Below are 17911 nucleotides of genomic sequence, written 5' to 3'. Positions count from 1 at the left end.
GGGGTGGAGTCAGGTTGAAACCCCGACTCAGACATGAAGGCAATCTTGGGCCAGTCTCTTTTATCTTGACCTAACCTACCTCACAGGGTTGTTGTATGGATAAAATTAATGGTGGAGAGCCTGGTATACTACCCTTTGCTCCTTGGAGGAAGGGTGCAATTGAAATGAAACTCATGAGTTTTCATTCTTTCTGAACACTGTTCACCCCCACCCCTAGTTTATTTGTGACTCTTGATAATCTAAATTAAACTGAAGCCATCCATGCGCCTAAATTCACATTAGAATCTCACTTTGGCTACAGCTGGGTACTCAAAGTAAATATAGAAGGATACCCATATAAGTTACTAATAACACAGAAGACCTAAAGCTGAGTAGAAGTAGGAAGGGTAAGATAGCACAATTCTGCAGCCTGATCTGAGGTTAGAGATTTATCAAGCCTCAGACATGTTTTTCGTCTTCTAATGGGACCTTTCTGTTTATATGCTCTACAGTTCTTTACTTTGTGCTTGAAATGCTTCTTTAAATAGCCATGTCATTTATTGCTTTCATTGACATTTTTGTGTTGTGATACTTCTTGCTTTGTTTATAGCATGTCTGCTCCAGGTACTTCAGATGAAATTTTTCGGTGGTTCAGAGGCTATAAAGTACAGATTTCTTTGACAATCAAAGATACTTTCCCTTTTCTCTATCTCCTGCGAGACAAGAAAAGAATCTCTGAAGAAGACTTTAAGCTGATTATTATAGGCATTGAATTTATTTTTTAAAAACCCCACCTGGACATGTGAAGTCCATCTAAAGTAAGAGTGTGAAATCTTTGTCCCTACAACCAGAAAGGTTTCCCAAGTTATAGGTGGAGCACAGCATGAGCGGCAGTGCAGTATGGTGAACAGGGAGCCAGACTTGGATGCAAAGATCTGGACCCCAACTTCACTCAGTCAGGGTTGGACTAGATGATCCTCAGGGTCCCTTCCAACTTTATGATTCTATGGTATCTGTAATGAAGTTCACTGGGTGAGCACGGGCCATTTGCACTCTCCCAGCCTAACCTTCCTCACAGCTTTCTGGGAGTAGCCTGCACTCATCGCTCCTCAGTTTCCTCACTGAAACAGTGTCATGGAGAGCAGGCTGAGAAGCCACAGGTCACTTTTCTTCTCCATAGGAAAAAGCAGCTGGAATCAAAGAGAGGATACAACTATTAAAAAGGGTAAAAGGTTTGACAATAATACATGAAATAGTGGCTCCTATCTACTGAAAAAAACTATGTACCAACCACATATGTGATGAGGCCCTAGCATTATTAGGCACATTATAAACAACAAATTATGTTCCTGGAGGAGCAAAGAAGAACATTATTAGTAGTTTGTCTTGTGTATCCACAAGACCTGTGGGTGCCTGACTATACACAGTCCAGGGACAAAACTTTTGTCAGTGTTGCATGTGGAAAGGTGAATTTGACATTTGAAGACAAGTAAACGCAAGCAGAATAAACAGGCTCCCTCTCTGGGATGTGAGAAAGGATTATGATACAATTTACCCTAAATTCTGCATCACTAAAAGGTGCTTCCATTCTTCAGCTAATCTCAGTTTTGCCTGGATCTCATTCACACTTTGCTCCAAGGAGGTATTTCCCCTCAATTTAGACAATGGATGGGAAACTTGAGGCTAGGGGACTGGTTGTGGCCCTCTATGCCTTTCAGTCTGGCCCTCTGGACTTTCCCCCGTCTTCTCCCTAGATGACACTGCCTCCACACCCTTTTAGTGTTGTACAATGGAAGTCTGGACTCTTGTGTAGGAAAAAAAACTTAAAAACATTACTGCTCTTTAGTCTTAAAGACCTAAATGTTACAAAGTAACAAAAAGAACTAGCAGTGGTTCAGTTCTTTAAAACATCCTCCCTCTAATCCTCATCCCAGACAGAATTTAAACATAGTTTTTATCGCTAAATTCAAAATGCACCTCTCTCCGTTCTCTGCATGCTGGCATCTCACAGCACCTGTGTCTCTCTCTGTGATGTAAGCAGCCCTATTTACATATCTACATAGGAAGGTGCTCAGATTTCAGATCTCCTGTTAAATCAGGAGGCTTATAGCTCCAGATGCAATGACCACCACACCCAGTGGAAAAATACCAGTTCTGTCCCCATACAAAAAGCAACAACCCACAACAGACTTAAACACAGCATTATATGTGCATTAAACATATAGCCAGGGCTTTTTTCAGACAGAACTCGCTGGAATTCTCAGGTGGGCACCATTGCCATTATAAGAGAAGAAGAAAGGCATTGGCTCCCCGTCTGTGGAATGCTCTCCCCAGGGAAGTTCACCTGGTGCCTTCCTTACACACCTTTAGGCGTTCCTTTTTAACCAGGCCTTTGTCTGATTGACAGCCTATACTGCCAACCTAGCAGTTCAAAAGCACGCAGTGCAAGTAGATAAATAGGTACCGCTCCGATGGGAAGGTAAATGGCGTTTCTATGTGCTGTGCTGGCTTCGGCAGAAGCGGCTTGGTCTTCTTGCCTACATGACCAGGAAAAACTGTCTGTGGAAGCGGACAAACGCCAGCTCCCTCGTCCTGTAAAGCAAGATGAACGCCACAACCCCAGTCGTTCGCGACTGGACTTAACTGTCAGGGGTCCCTTTACCTTACTCTTTTAAAATGTGGCTCTTTCTTGGAGAGTGTTATTGGGTTGTTGTTTTTATTTTGATTATAGATACTGTGGTTTTTATGTTGATCTTTTCTGTGAACTGCCCTGAGACCTCTGGGTGTAGGGTGGTATATAAATTCCATCCATCCATCCATCCATCCATCCATCAATAATGGCTCTGCTCAACCATTGCTTTAAGTTCACACCATAAGGATCACCCACAGTCATTCAGAGGCACTGAAGGAACTAGTCAGAAATCCCTGGACTGGGAAATGATATAAGGAATTATGTACAAATAAATATTAAGTTTTAACCTTTAAGGTATTTTATAGAAAGATAAGGTTAAAATAAATTAAGGTAAATTGAATGACAGAATATAGTGAAAGATGGAAAGGATTTGCTGAGTTAACTAATAGGTTAGAATGTTAAGACAAATTATTCAATAAAAATTGAGAAAGATGGAAAGAATTTGCTGAAACAAATAACTAAACTAGAATACAAAAAGGGAGGTGTGAGGAGGTCGATGAAACAAGTAAATGAAGGATGGAGATATGGAATATTGGATGTGTTTTTTTTATTGTTATTGGTGTATTGGTTTTTATGTGTTTTTTTTCTTTTTTCTTTTTTGATGTACTGTTATGTATGTTTTGTTAATTTTTTGTTGTTCTCTCTTTTGCCTTTTTTGTAATTTTTGAAACTTTTAATAAATATCATTAAAAAAAAAAAAGAAATCCCTGGACTGGATCCCACACAAGTCCTTACCTGCAGGCTGTGGTCATGATCTGTGATGGAGGACGGGAGGGGCCTCTCAAGTCAGAGACTGACAAGAGTAATATTTCTTTTAACGTGAGAAATATCTTATGCACAGTTTTTGGCTCATGGGGCAGGGGGGGGGGCTCATGATTTATCATCAAGCGTTCCTCCAGTTTCGGTTTTCTTTTCTGATTTCTGTGTCCGTGATGATTTCCTTTCCATGAAACGGGCCGAGTTCCTCACTTCTCCCCGAGCGCAGCTCAGAGCAGGCAGCGCCAGCCCTCGACTGGAAGACGTTGAGTTTCCTTTCGCTTCCTCTCGCTCTTCTGGACGGGGAATTCCTCCTCCTGCTTTCTTCAGCCCCTTCCTCACAGCCCCATCTCCGCTCAGTCAAAGCAGAAAGGTAAGTCAAGGGACAGGTCGGTCTCCTCCGCAAGGAAAAGGGCACTCCGGGGGAACCGCGCTTCCCGTCTGCGCTAGACTCCCTCTCGCAAAAGAGCGACAGACTCCGGAGGGACCCCCCTTCTGGCACAGCTGGGGACTCAGATTAAATGCAGAAGAAGACCAGGGCAATTTAACCGGGCTGCTGTTATTCGCAAAGAACACCTAAACCTGCATCGAAGTGGAAAGAGGAAATCGCAACACAATTATTTCCACAGCCTGAGCTAAAGCTAAGGATTCCCTGATAGGGTTTCTCATTTTTGGAAACGGAATCATTCTAGATAAACGCTAGATAATGCTTAATTTTGCTTGTTTAAAAACCACATGATTTCCAAGGTCTTTAAAACATAGTTTTGTGTTGTTTGTAGTATGTCTGCTCCAGGTACTTCAGCTGAAATTTTGGAGTGGTTCAGAGCCCATAAAATGGAGATTTCTCTTGCAATTAGAGACCCGTTTCCTTTTTTCTGTGGCCTACGAGACAAGAATATAATCTCTGAAGAAGATTTTCAGGTGACTATTGTATCTAACTGAGGCAATTATTTTCTGCTTAAATTCCTACTTTGTTGTTCAATTCAATTTTTTAACATAATTTTTAATGCATTGTAAATTTGCTGTTTTTAATTGATTATAATTTAGTAATGATTTATTGCTATCGTTGAGAGTGAATTTCTGTTTAATTATTATTTGTCGATACTTTGGGAGTTTCGTGCTTTATTCTAACGGATTATCACATATTCCTTTATTTGATATAAGATATTTATTTTAAGTCACATTTTGTTATGACTTCTTTGTTTTGCACTGGATTGTTATGTTATGTGTTTGCACTGGATTGTATATTTTGTTGTTTCTTCATATTGTAAACTGTCTTGTGTTCAGCAATATAGAAAAATGGTATACAAATTAAAAATGAAATGAAATGAAATAGTAGCAGCCTGGATAGCTAAATTGGTTAGAACATGGTGCTGATAACAGCAAGACTGCAGGTTTGATCCCTGCACAGGACAGCTGCATATTCATCCATTGCAGAGGGTTGGACTCAATCATTCTCAGGGTCCTTTCTAATTGTGCAATTCTACAATAATAATAATAATAATTTATTATTTATACCCCACCCATCTGGCTAGGTTTCTCCAGGCACTCCCAAAAACACAATATAGCACAATACAGAAAAACTTCCCTAAACAGGGCTGCGCTTCAGATGTCTTCTAAGAGTTGGATAGTTGTTTATTTCCTTGACATCTGATGGGAGAGTGTTCCACAGGGCGGGCATTGCTATTGAAAAGGCCCTCTGCCTGATTCCCTGTAATCTCACTTCTTGCAGTGAGGGAACTGCCAGAAGCCCCTTGGTGCTGGTTCTACAATTCCATCCAGGTTGTGGCCTTGAGTCTTTCTCTGCCATTGGTAAAAGGCATAGGATATTATGTTAGTGTTCAGAGACATGTAAGCTGCCCAAGGTATTTGAACCTGGAAAAGGAGAAGAAAATTACATTGACAATTTCTGCTTCCTTTGATCGTACTGGGATGATTATCCAAATAATCTGCTGTTAGATCTGGTGGGAAATGGGAAAGTTACTCTGTATTTTCAGTCTAAAAGATATTTTGAAGACAGAGATTTTAAAACCCTGTAATGTTTCTTTCTAGAATTTGCAAGATTGGGTAACTGCAGGTCCAAATGATATTCAAAGAGTGGTGTACGAGGTCCTTGAGAGCATTCAGGGCAATCTTTCAGCAATAGAGGAAATCTTCTGCAGCCGTAACCTGGCCGCATATCAAGACTTACGGCCACTATATGAAAGCCTAGGAAATGGTAAATCATCTTGTATTGGGGACTAAACCTACCAGTTGAGCCTTAAAGATATATAGCTAAAAAGAAACAAATTCATTTGGATTTGAGGAATGGTATAGTCAGTGTTTGAGCCGCAAAGCCCTGTTCATGTCTTTTCCCAGCCATGCATTCACTGTTTCAGTCCTCTGCCTGAAATGACATAAAACGGAAATGACATAAAAAGGTAAAGGGACCCCTGACCATTAGGTCCAGTCATGACCGACTCTGGGGTTGCGGTGCTCATCTCGCTTTATTGGCCAAGGGAGCTGGTATACAGCTTCTGGGTCATGTGGCCAGCATGACTAAGTCGCTTCTGGTGAACCAGAGCAGCACATAAAAACACCATTTACCTTCCCGCTGGAGCGGTACCTATTTATCTACTTGCACTTTGACGTGGTTTCGAACTGCTAGGTTGGCAGGAGCAGGGACCGAGCAGCGAGAGCTCACCCCATCTTGGGGATTCGAACTGCCGACCTTCTGATCGGCAAGTCCTAGGCTCTGTGGTTTAACCCACAGCGCCACCCGCGTCCCAACAAATGACATACTTGTGTATTAATTTATGTATTGAAAATTATTGATAGACTGATGTTTATTGTGAAATATAACAATGCGGTTTACAAAATAAAACCAGTTTGCTAAAATAACAATAAAACATAAACCAGAATATTCAAAGTTCAGTAACGCCCCCATAAGATGCACATTTTCTGGATGCAGCACGACTAGTAGGTCCTCTTTTGAGTTGTCATAAGACACATAATGATTAGAAAGCTTCCAGAGATGACAGTGAGCAGGTTGCCTTAGGACTGCTGTCATTTGTTGGCAGCCCAAAATATGGGAAATGTAACCTTTGACATCCGTTTCTTCATTTCATCTTGGAAAAGGGACACAAGAGCAAAGTCTGGATTTCCAGGGCACAACACTGCCCGTAACCTGTGGAACAGCACAAGGCATTTTACATACAGATATATTTGCAACAGGTAATCATTTGGAAGAGTAAATGTATAATTACATCTGTTTAAGGAATGTGATACCAACAGCAAATTTAAAAAATTGGTGTTTGCATAAATGTGTGGTGTTGGGAGGAGGATGCATCAATGTGGGTGGTATGTGAGTATCTTTTATTTTCTGGGAATACTTCGAATACTAATATCCTATAAAGCTCTTTAATTATATTCCACAGTATCCTGTGGACCTGGGCAAGCCTAAAATAATTCTATCAGTACCACAGTGGGATGTTCAGTGCTTTTGAAATCTTTCCCTATTTATTAATGCATGATTAAATGATTTTATTTAGCTTTAAATGTTTTAAAAAAATTCCTTCCAGTAGCACCTTAAAGACCAACTAAGTTAGTTCTAGGTATGAGCTTTCGTGTGCATGCACACTTCTTCAGATGCATGCACACGAAAGCTCATACCTAGAACTAACTTAGTTGGTCTTTAAGGTGCTACTGGAAGGAATTTTTTTATTTTGTTTTGACTATGGCAGACCAACACGGCTACCTATCTGTAACTTTAAATGTTTTGTTTTTGTAACAGAACAGTGGCATGTTGATTCTCTTTATCATTAATGCATTAATCTACATTTATACATGGCAGTTATCACAACCCATAAATCTGAATGAAAAGTAATTGGCAATTGCTCCGATTTTTTCAAAAAATATAGAAACAATTTATTGTGACCGTGTACAAGAGGGACAGGGAGGAAAGCAGGTGTCAGGGAGTCTAGCTGTGGTGATGGGCTGATCCATTCTAAGGGGCCCTGAAGTTTGGCATTAGCCATGATCAGCCTGAAGTTTCTTTCCGACTTCCACATCACCAACTTGGCTTCTTTCTCTCTTCAGTGAAGTCTGCTGAATGGGATAGGTCAGGCATAGGCAACCTCGGTGCGCCAGATGTTTTTGGGACTACATTTCCCATCATCCCTGACCACTAGTCCTGTTCACTAGGGATCATGGGAGTTGTAGTCCTAAAATATCTGGCAGGCTGAGGTTGCCTATGCCTGATATAGGTGCATAACATTAATGAGACTGTTCTGTTTGTCAAAGGAGTTTCAAGAAAAAGTATTGAGGGTCCCAATGGAAAGTGGCTCACACCATCACAATTTGAGAGTGAAGGAGGACGTAAACACTGGAAATGGTGGAGAAGAAGTATCCAATGTGGGACAACCTCATTAGACACATTAATAAAGGTATGCAGTTCACTTGTAACAGCTGCAATTTTAATGCCTCATTTTCTTACCTGCAACTCTAAAGGAATTTCAGATGATACCATTAAGGTTTTACAGATAATTATCCACACATTTTGTTCTCAAAATGAGTATGTTATTTTTAAGCTGACTTGAGTCCCGAGGGGGGAAAGTGGTGTGTGTGTGTGTGTGTGTAATGACAAAAACAACAACAATGGTGATGATATTCACAATGAATTCTACACTATATAACTATATAACTGGAGTTACCTTCATAACATCCTCATTCAATAAAGAGGGAGAAGAAAAAAGAGTGAGCAAGAGGAACAGACGGAGCTTGGGTGTTTCATCAGAAACCACAAAGTGTACTTTCCCTGACTATTTGTTAGTCCCAACCCCACCCTTGTTGACAGGAAGCAAGCAAGGTTGCTTCCTTGTACTCAACAGTGAGGTCAGAGGAAAATGAAATGTAAAACCTACAGACTGATGATTTAATTAGAGCTGGGATTTTTATTTATTTCATTATTCATAGGCTACCTTCCATTGTGAATACCAACATATTAAAACATAAAACACTCCAAATATAAAATCATAGTACAAGACAACAAGTGTGCAAAATAAGCACTGTGATGCTTTTCAACAGCCGTGCCCATTGAGAAACCTTAGACAGTAACAATTCATTCCCTGCAGAATACATTGTTGTGGGTATTTAAAAGAAGAGCACATGCCTAGAAAGCAGGGGCCAGGAGGTTTTGCCTTTGCCCCACTGCTTTCCCCAGAGAAACTCACTCTTTACCGTTAAACTAGAGCAAACAGCAATCCACAGGAATCCCAATTGCCATTTGTCCCAATTCAACCCCAAGCAGCAGGTTTTCCCTGGGGAAAGCGGTGGGACAAAGAAGTGTGGATGAGCCCTTATTAATACTGAGTCAATTAACATCTGCAGTGGGGTAAGAAACCACTGTCTCTCTTCAGGCTCAAATGAATGTAATTCAACAGTTTCACATGGGAACCAACTTTTACATACCACTGTTCAAGCATGGCAGCTTTAAGGTTAGCAGCAGAATTTCCCAGCGGAATGAAATATTCTCCTACTAGATTATAAACATATATCCATAGTAAGATGTGTAATTTCTTATGAGTTCATTCCCTAAATTCAGGTGATGTTTGGGGATTCTGATTATGCCTCAGAGTAAACCTAATAAATGTGATGTTTATTTCAGAGGGGACTGCTACCTGAGCCACCACAAAATTCCAACAGGACAACGATGGTAAACATTTCCTTAATAATTTTACTTGATTTAAACTGGCATGTGCACATTTTATTTATTCACTTATGTACAGTATTTAGATATTTCCGAACCTCCCCTCACCCAAAATGGTTGTACCACAGTTTACACCTAAATAAGGCAATACAAAACATAATATATAACAAAGAAAAACAAAACAACTTGCATCAATACTTAACCTAAGTAACTTTGTTTCCTCAAGGCATATAGCCTTGTCTCGCTCCCCCCCCAAGCTTCATGTGTGAGTGAGAGTTGCAGTTCCATAGGCATTGTGGTGGGAGGCTCTTTGTCCAGCTTGCCTGCCCCACAAAATGATGGTGGCACACATGAAGGACAAAATCTAGTGCCAATGATGACAACGAGGGCTCAATCCCTTAGCCAATGATTTATTACAAAACTCTTATTGAGACATGACACGAGAGTGCAATCTTAGTCAAAGGCAGGGATCCTGCTCACAGTTTCTTTGAAATTTCCACGACAACTGCTCACACTGCCAAAGAAGTAAGCTATGCTTTAAGTTAAGTACAGTCGTACCCTTGGTTCTCAAATGGAATCTGTTCTGGAAGTCTGTTCGACTTCCAAAAACATTTGAAAACCAATTGGCTATAGGAGCTCCCTGCACTCAATCGGAAGCAGCGGAAACCATGTCGGACGTTTGGCTTCCAAAAAATGTTCTCAAACCGGAACACTCACTTCTAGGTTTGCAGCGTTCAGGAGCCAAAATGTTCAAGTCACAAGGCTTTCGAGATCCAAGGTACGACTGTAATGGGGTACCTTTCTGGCCATTTTTATCTGGCCTCTCCATGCGGGCGAACTTTGGCAGGCAGATGGGACAATCCACATGATGTCATTATGTCAAAACATTATTGACAGGTGGGTTGTCTCATCCCACTGCCAAAACCCCTTGACCCTCCACTCGTGGCTGCAGTAGCGGCGGGGCGATCCTTTGCACACAGCTGCAGAATAAAAAATAAATAAAACAGGGGCAGAACCTGAAAAGTCAGTCATGGCCATTTATTAGTGTTACCAGTGGTAGTCTAATCAATAGTGAGTCATTTTACAAGGGAACCTTATCTAAACACTCTGCTTATTTTAGGGTCCAATAAATGTTACCTGTGTTAGCTTCCTGCTCTTCAGGTTGTCTCATAAGTACGAAACTGAGAAAATAGGAAGATGCTGAGTATATATCATGTAATAAACTGAATATATTTAAAGAATACTACCAGAGGATATTTGTTGCTTTAAAAATAACAAAATCTGTTTTCAAAAAAATATTCTTTCCCACACCATTGTTTATTTTGATAATGATGATGTGTCTGCCAGCTGAATATCCTTTTAAACCACAATTCAGGGCTTTTGCCCTCACAAGGTGGTGTACAAGAAACACCACATATTAAAACTCACACTCCCCCCATGCATTTTGATAAATTTATTTTTTACAGTGATTGTTTTTTCCTCTTCAGTCTGAACATGATGATGTATGTATTGTAAGTAAGAAAGAAGATTCACGGATATCCTGCAGTTCATTTCCCAGATGCTTTCATGAAGATTGTCATATTCTGAAAATATCTGCTGAGAAAAGGTAGTTTCTCCACCTCAATTTCTGTATTAAGGTGATCTTTGTGCTCAAAATACTTCTTTAAATAGCCATGTCATTTATTGCTTTCATTGACTTTTTTGTGTTGTGATACTTCTTGCTTTGTTTATAGCAAGTCTGCTCCAGGTACTTCAGATGAAATTTTTTGGTGGTTCAGAACCCATAAAGTACAGATTTCTTTGGCAATCAAAGATACTTTCCCTTTTCTCTATCTCCTGCGAGACAAGAAAAGAATCTCCGAAGAAGATTTTAAGGTGATTATTATAGGCATTGAATTAATTTTTTTAAAATCCCACCTGGACATGTGAAGTCCATCTAAAGTAAGAGTGTGAAATCTTTGTCCCTACAACCAGAAAGGTTTTCTGGGTTATAGGTGGAGAACAGCATGAGCGGCAGTGCAGTATGGTGAACAGGGAGCCAGACTTGGATGCAAAGATCTGGACTCCAACTTCACTCAGTCAGGGTTAGACTAGATGATCCTCAGGATCCCTTCCAATTTTAGGATTCTATGTTTAAGTTCACTAGGTGAACATAGGCCATTTGCACTCTCCCAGCCTAACCTTCCCCACAGGATTCTGAGAGTAGCCTCCACTCAACACTCCTGAGTTTCTTTAGGAGCAGTTGGTATAAAAATATTCTAATAACAACAACAAACATTGCATGGAAGGAGAAACCTTACAAGTTAGTTACAGGTAGGTAGCCGTGTTGGTCTGCCATAGCCGAAACAAAATAATTTCCCCCCCTTCCAGTAGCACCTTAGAGACCAACTAAGTTTGTATTGGTATGAGCTTTCGTGTGCATGCACACTTCTTCAGATACACTGAAACAGAAGTCACCAGACCCTTATATAGTGAGAAGGTGGGCAGGGGTATTATTCAGAAGGGTGGTGGGAATAGGTGATTGGCTGATAGGTGTGCTAAACCTGTTGACGACGACTGCAATTGGTCTTACAGGAAAAAGCAAGCCGTGAGATGGCTGAAAATAGCTTTATCATGTATAATGAGATAAGGATCCAATGTCTCTATTCAGTCTCGCCATGGTTTTAAATTTGGTAATAAGTTGCAATTCAGCAACTTATCTTTCCAGTATATTTCTGAAATTCTTTTGTAATAAGACAGCTACTTCCTTACTAGTTAGTGAGGGATGTGAGCCACAGGGAACAACAAAGAAGACAAACTCCATAACAGGCTTGTTTCTGAAGAACAAGTGGCCAAATGCCTTGAGGCTTTCTCTGGCATTGATAAAAAGCATAGGAAAGGACATTAGCTGGTCTGAGGGATGCTAATTCTGCAGGGTATTTGAATCTGGCAAAGGAAGATAAAACTGCCTCGACAATTTTTGCTTCCTTTGATTGTGCTGGGATAACCATCCAAGTAATTTGCTGTTAGATCTGGTGGGAAATGGAAAAGCTACTTTGCATTTTCGTTCTAAATATGTTTACAAAGTCTTTATTGTTTCTTTCTAGAATTGGTGTGATAAGGTAACTGCAAAACCAAATGATATTTGTAAAGTGGTATGCGATGTCCTTGAGAGCATTCAGACCAATGTGTCAGCAATAGAGGAGATCTTCTGCAAGGAGAACCTGGAAGCATATCAAAATTTACAGCCATTATACGAAAGCCTAGAAAATGGTAAGTTATCCTGTTGGCTGTGCTAAACCAATCAAAGAAGCCTTAAAGATAGAAAAGTCATCAGCATTTACTGAGAAATGGTAGTCAGTCAGTCTTTGGGCCACAAAATCCTGTAGAAGCCATGCATTCATTTTGCCTCAACCCTCTGCCTGTCTCCTGGGATATAATAATAATAATAATAATAATAATAATAATAATAATAATAATAATGTATTTTGTTTACTTTTTCCAATAGATTGCCTTTTATTGTGAAGAATAGCAAGGTGGTTTGCAAAGTAAAATGAGTACACTAAAATAATTAAACATGAACCAGAATTTTCAAAACTCAGTAAAGTCAATAGTAAGAATTAGTGTATAGGAATGTCTGTAGTTTTTACCAGCAGGTGGAACACCTGCACCATAGGTGCCCATTGTATCTCCAGGGGGAGATAATTCCATAATGTGGAGGCCATAGTGGAGAGGGTCCTTCCAGCCTCCGTAAGGTGTATGCTTGCAGGATATACAATGATTAGAAAAGGCCTTCAGCGATGACAGTGAATGGGCACACTTTCTGGTGACCTATGTCAACAATAAAACCTCAACTCCGTAGCAAATAGGCAACCAATGTATGTATATTTTTATGAGTTGAATAGAGTGAAACATTATCAGTCATTGGGGTGTGGACAGTGTGTGCATGAACTTAACAGTGATTAGTTTACTTTTTGGTTGCTTTTTCTTAATGCTGTTAATATTATGTTATAGGTTATGTGTCACAGAGCAACTAGTGTGTGTGATAAGTAATGTCCCTGGAAAGAGTTTATACTTGAGATGGATAAGTAGCTTTTTACAAGAGTGGATTGAAGTAGATGTCAGTAATAAGAGGCCCTGGGCCAAAGTAGACTTCTGAAGAGCTGCTACCTGGGTCTCTCAGTAGTTCAGAAAATAGCACTTGCGGTAACAGACCTTGCTAGATCAAGCATCGTCCTCTATGGGCGTACAATATCCTTTTACTAGTATAGCTGGTGATGCCACCTTAGAAGAACCAAGGACACTGTTAAGATTGTGCAAACCTTACACATGAACTTTACTTGAGCCTCTCAGCTCTTTCATAAGCTACAAATAATTTACAATTCATTTTAGCCATTTAATTTAACATTAAAGTGGCAATGCCCTTGTTTTCCTAACACGTGTCCTCTTCAGTTCTCCAGCATGCTCAGAATAGTTCTGCCGCAGTACCTGGGAGCAGCAAAGTACTCCAGGGAGAAATGAAGAAACCTGCGTCCCCTGGGGAGCAACAAAGTGAGTTCAACAAAAGTCCGTAAATGAGGGACAGAGCATCCTGTTTCACTACTGCATTCTTGATTATTTGTGCTAATAAAGCTATCAGGACAGTCACATGTAATCTTGCTTTCAGTGAGTTTGTGCCTACAAAGGTTTGGGGCAGTCACAGTGTTTTGTTTTCACTCTGACATGAATGCACACTTCGTACCACATCCTCTTAGCAGGATCAATAATCTGGTAAGACCACTGTCATTCTCTGGAAGGCCAAAATATGGGTATTGTAACAGCTGACATACATTTCTTGATTTCATCTAGGAAAAGGCATGCAGAATAATGAAATACAAGATTTGAGTGTTGAGGTCCGAACACTGAAAGTACGCTGTGGAAGAAGTAAAGGTGTTTTCTATAAGAATAGATTCACAGCAGGTAACCATTTTGTTGGAATAATAGAATTATACAAGGGACTGCATCTGCTAAAGGAATGTGATACCAACAGCAGATGAAAATATTTTGGTTGTGCAATAGCACAAGTCCTGGCCATGTTGCCCAGAATGCCTGGCTTTGAGAAAAAGGAGCCTCTTGGCCTTTTCTCCGTGTCCAAGTGCAAAGGAGATGTTGGAGAAGCCCTGCTTAAGCCCTATGCTGAAATTCCTTTCCAGCTTTCATTCTAGGGCTGTGCCCCTCTGATCTGCCCCATAGCTCTCATTTGGGAGGAGGGTGTCAGGTTGACCCACCTTGGATCAACATTCGAACCACCACCCCCACCCAGCATTTAAGCTGCTTACAGAGACTCCAATCCTGCCTGGTCTATGCTATTGCTTTGCAAGCAGTTTCTCTGCCGGGAAGCCTCCAGCAAAAGAGTTCTCTGCAGCACACAGGATAGGTGCTTCCACTGACTAACTGCTCAACAGAGGTGCTAATCCTGCTCCTTTGCAAGTGGCTTCTCTCAGGAAGCAGGCTCAGCTAGCAGGCTCCTTCCTAATCCCAGAAGTCAGGGTAAGTCAGGATCTTTTATTGTGATTTTCCTGCATGATGTCCTCCTCTCCTTTCTGCCTGATGCCCCACCCCTTGACAACCACTGATTGCGCTGGGCCATCCAGCCTGACCTGTGATGATCTGTGTTTGTTGGTATCTAATTTGTCTGATGCCAGAGTCCCTCCTAATATGCCAGTTTTGGCCCACGACTTGGTCAACTCTGGTGCACAGCCCTAGTTCATGACACAATCTTTGTTCATATCTTTTTTCCTAAGTAGATGTTAGAAAAGAATCTCCTGTTGGCAGGACTTCTTTCTCTCTTCAGTGAAATTTGCCAGATGGGATAAGTGTGTTACATTGATGTGACTTATCTGTTTGTCATAGGAGTTTCAAGGAAATGTATCAAGGGCTCCGATGGAAAATGGTTCACACCATTAGAATTTAAGGCTAAAGGAGGATATAAAAGTTCAAAAGGCTGGAGAAGATGTATCCGCTATGGCGGGATTTCCTTAGAAGCATTAATCAAGGTATGCAGTTCACGTATAAAAATCTGTTTAAAAATCAGTTTTTACTTGTAATGCCAAAGAATTTCAGGTGATAACATCAAGGCTTTCCAGTTATCCACACCTTGTATTCTTATGACTGGTATAATATCCTGCATCACGTGTGAATAATTTTCATGCATCGTTGTTGCATGAAAAAAACATTATTCAAGTATGGCCTCCTTAAGATCAGTAGCAAAGTGTCCTGGCAAAATGACATGTCCTCCTACTGACTTTTAAACAATGATTTATAGTAAGGTGCTACTTATGGCTCTAATTTATTTTGAGTTCATTTTGAGTGCCTCAGAGTAAACCCAATACATGTGATTGTTTCAGTGGGGAGAAATACTGAAGCCACAACCGGAATCCTCAAGAATGCAGAAGGTAAATAATTACTAGACATTCTTACCAGATGTTTGTGTTTTCCACATATATGGCACACACATTATTCCTTAAGATATTTCTGTGTCCCCCCCCCCTGTTGCACAACAATGGGTTAGGCGGTCAGGTTTGCCGCCCAAGGCAAATTGCTTGACCTAACCTCATGGATGGGCTTCACACATGCAACATATGAAGGGAGGAAATCCAAAACAGGCAACAGAGAGATCCTCTTTACTCAGAAGCTGAAATGCCAACCATGGCCATTACTAGTGCTACCAATGGCGGTCTATCAGTGGTGAGAGCATTTACAAGGGGACACTTAATTACACACCCTCACCTTAGGGCCCAAGAAATGTTGCATGCGTTAGCTACCTGCGCCTCTCGTTTCCACAAAAAATATTGAATTGAGAAAAGTGAAAAGATCACCTTTAAAGGAAACTACTAGAGGTTATCAGTTGAAGCAAAAATAAAAAAGTCTGTTTCAATTTATTTTTTATTCCTCACACCATTACATGTTTTGATGATGTTGATATACCTGCCAACTGAATATTATATATTAAAGTATTTTTAAACCTCCTTTCGGGGAATATTGACAAGAAATACCACATATTACAACCTCTGTCTCTCTCTCTTAAGCTTTCAATAATTTTATTTTTCACAATGACAGGTGTTGTATTTTTTTCTTCTCCATTTCAGCCAGATGACCTGCGTGCTGTGTGCTGTGTGTGCTGTGAGGAGAGAGGTCACTGATACACTGCAATTCATGTCCCAGATCTTTTCAGGAAGATTGTTGAGAAAAAGTAGTTCACTTCATGTCACATTAGCAGACATCTTTATAATGCAAAGTTGGTTGTTGACAAGCAATGGTAAAATAGAACTAAATCAAGCAATGGTCTCCATATATATCAAAGTGAATGCTATGATATCTTCTCCCTTTAGGGTTTGGTAATTTCAGTAGATGGAAAATTAGTGGAAGATAAATTTGTTAAGAAATTTTGAGAAGTGTTTTCTATTCTGTAAGCAATTTCTTACGTTCCGTCTTCACACTTGTGAGCCATCCATCCCAAAAGGTGCTAACTTGCTTGCTGTTTTTAAAACCTCTTAACTTTACCCTATGCTTTCATTTTAAAGTTAATGCCTATGACCCAGATAGACTGAAAACTTAGCAGTAACCTTGATACCAAGCCAAAATGTCCTTAGCAACTCTGTTTAGTGATAGCATAATTGAAAGGCTGTGTATATGTGTATGCATTTGGAGGGTTTTTTGTTTGTTTGTTTCCACGGGCTAAGAACAAAAAATTGAGCTTGGGGCTGGTAAATGAGAGGTGTGAAGAATCAAGCTGGAACTCTGAGGCAAACAAATCTGGACTTTGCTGCTTGCACTGGTCTCATGAAACAAGGAGAGGACAACATTAGGACAACCCTGGATTTGGCCAATGGATTTTGCTGCTTTTGCAACATTATGGCATTCTGGATCCTGTTGGAGAGGATGTTGCTTCCCATCTTTGTCTATGTAAAACCTCTGTCTCAGTGCCATTTGGGAGAAGGCAACCCAGCAAACCTCTATAGACAGGACCAGGGCTAGACATTTAGACACCTGAGGCAAACCACCAAATGGTGCCCCCCACCCCCTGGCCAGGGAAGAAGGGGTGAGTGAAGATGTACACCAGGAACAAGTGGGGAATAAATATTGACATTGGGATCTGCTACGCCTGTGGATCCTGCCGCCTGAGGCAGTCATCTCACCTGACCTCGTGGATGGGCTGGCCTTGTCCATAGCGGCAAATGTGTCTGCAGCACCTTCTCATGCCGCAGTCTATTTCTATTTTTGCTTGTTGCAAGGAACACTGGCTGGGATCCTTTGTATGTATAAGTATCACGCCATCCTTGGTATGTGTATAGATTAGGGTTAGTCGGCTTAGATAGGATGACTCCTTCACTCCAATTTTTATTTACCCTTTTCCAGGGTAAATCTCCACAACAGAAAGGATGCCCAGTCTGTAAATGTTTCATCAGGAAATAAAGCTTTTCAACTTCGGTCTGGCTTTTTGTCTATATACTTCCTTGCAAAGAGAGATCCTGGATTGTGTGTCTGAGGCCTGATCACCTTGGCACACACACCAATGCTGTTGTTTTAAAGTTCACGGTCCAGTTCTGACCCACAAACTGGGTCAGGCACAATATGAGCCCAAGGCAGGCTCTTATGCACCACCCTCTGCAGCTTAATCTACACTTATGTCTTCAACCCAAAGGTTGAAGGGCCCACATCTGGGTTGTGAAGCCACATCAGGTGGGTCATGACAAAACTCACCATGCAAACCTGCAACCTTCTCTTCTCTTTCCTATGTGAGGGTTTCCTCATCACTTTGGACTGCTCTAGCTTTGCCA

At 40.8% G+C, this 17911-nt stretch overlaps 1 protein-coding gene across 1 annotated transcript; it reads left to right on the top strand.

Annotated features, from left to right (window-relative positions):
- The first annotated feature begins 3654 nt into the window (after window positions 1-3654).
- LOC309343291 (uncharacterized protein) lies at window positions 3655-17559 on the top strand. The gene is made up of 14 exons (XM_081864609.1): window positions 3655-3800; window positions 4207-4348; window positions 5480-5645; window positions 6545-6640; window positions 7709-7851; window positions 9072-9119; window positions 10601-10719; window positions 10847-10988; window positions 12200-12365; window positions 13545-13643; window positions 13941-14051; window positions 14985-15127; window positions 15479-15526; window positions 16220-17559. Exons 2-14 carry the CDS (start codon window positions 4208-4210, stop codon window positions 16271-16273), a joined length of 1476 nt encoding a protein of 491 aa, XP_081720735.1. The 5' UTR covers window positions 3655-3800; window position 4207; the 3' UTR covers window positions 16274-17559.
- The last annotated feature ends 352 nt before the right edge of the window (window positions 17560-17911 follow it).

Source organism: Podarcis erhardii (assembly GCF_964252035.2).
Source record: "Podarcis erhardii genome assembly, chromosome: 5".
Lineage (NCBI taxonomy): Eukaryota > Metazoa > Chordata > Lepidosauria > Squamata > Lacertidae > Podarcis > Podarcis erhardii.
Note: the sequence above shows the minus strand (reverse complement) of the source record. Positions and strands in the feature narration are given on the sequence as shown.

Coding starts and splice junctions, on each gene's coding strand:
- LOC309343291 (XM_081864609.1), top strand. CDS start 4,208: ATGTCTGCTCCAGGTACTTCAGCTGAAATTTTGGAGTGGTTCAGAGCC. Junction 10,989..12,199: donor TCTCCGAAGAAGATTTTAAG/GTGATTATTATA, acceptor GTTTCTTTCTAG/AATTGGTGTGATAAGGTAAC. Junction 15,128..15,478: donor CCTTAGAAGCATTAATCAAG/GTATGCAGTTCA, acceptor TGATTGTTTCAG/TGGGGAGAAATACTGAAGCC.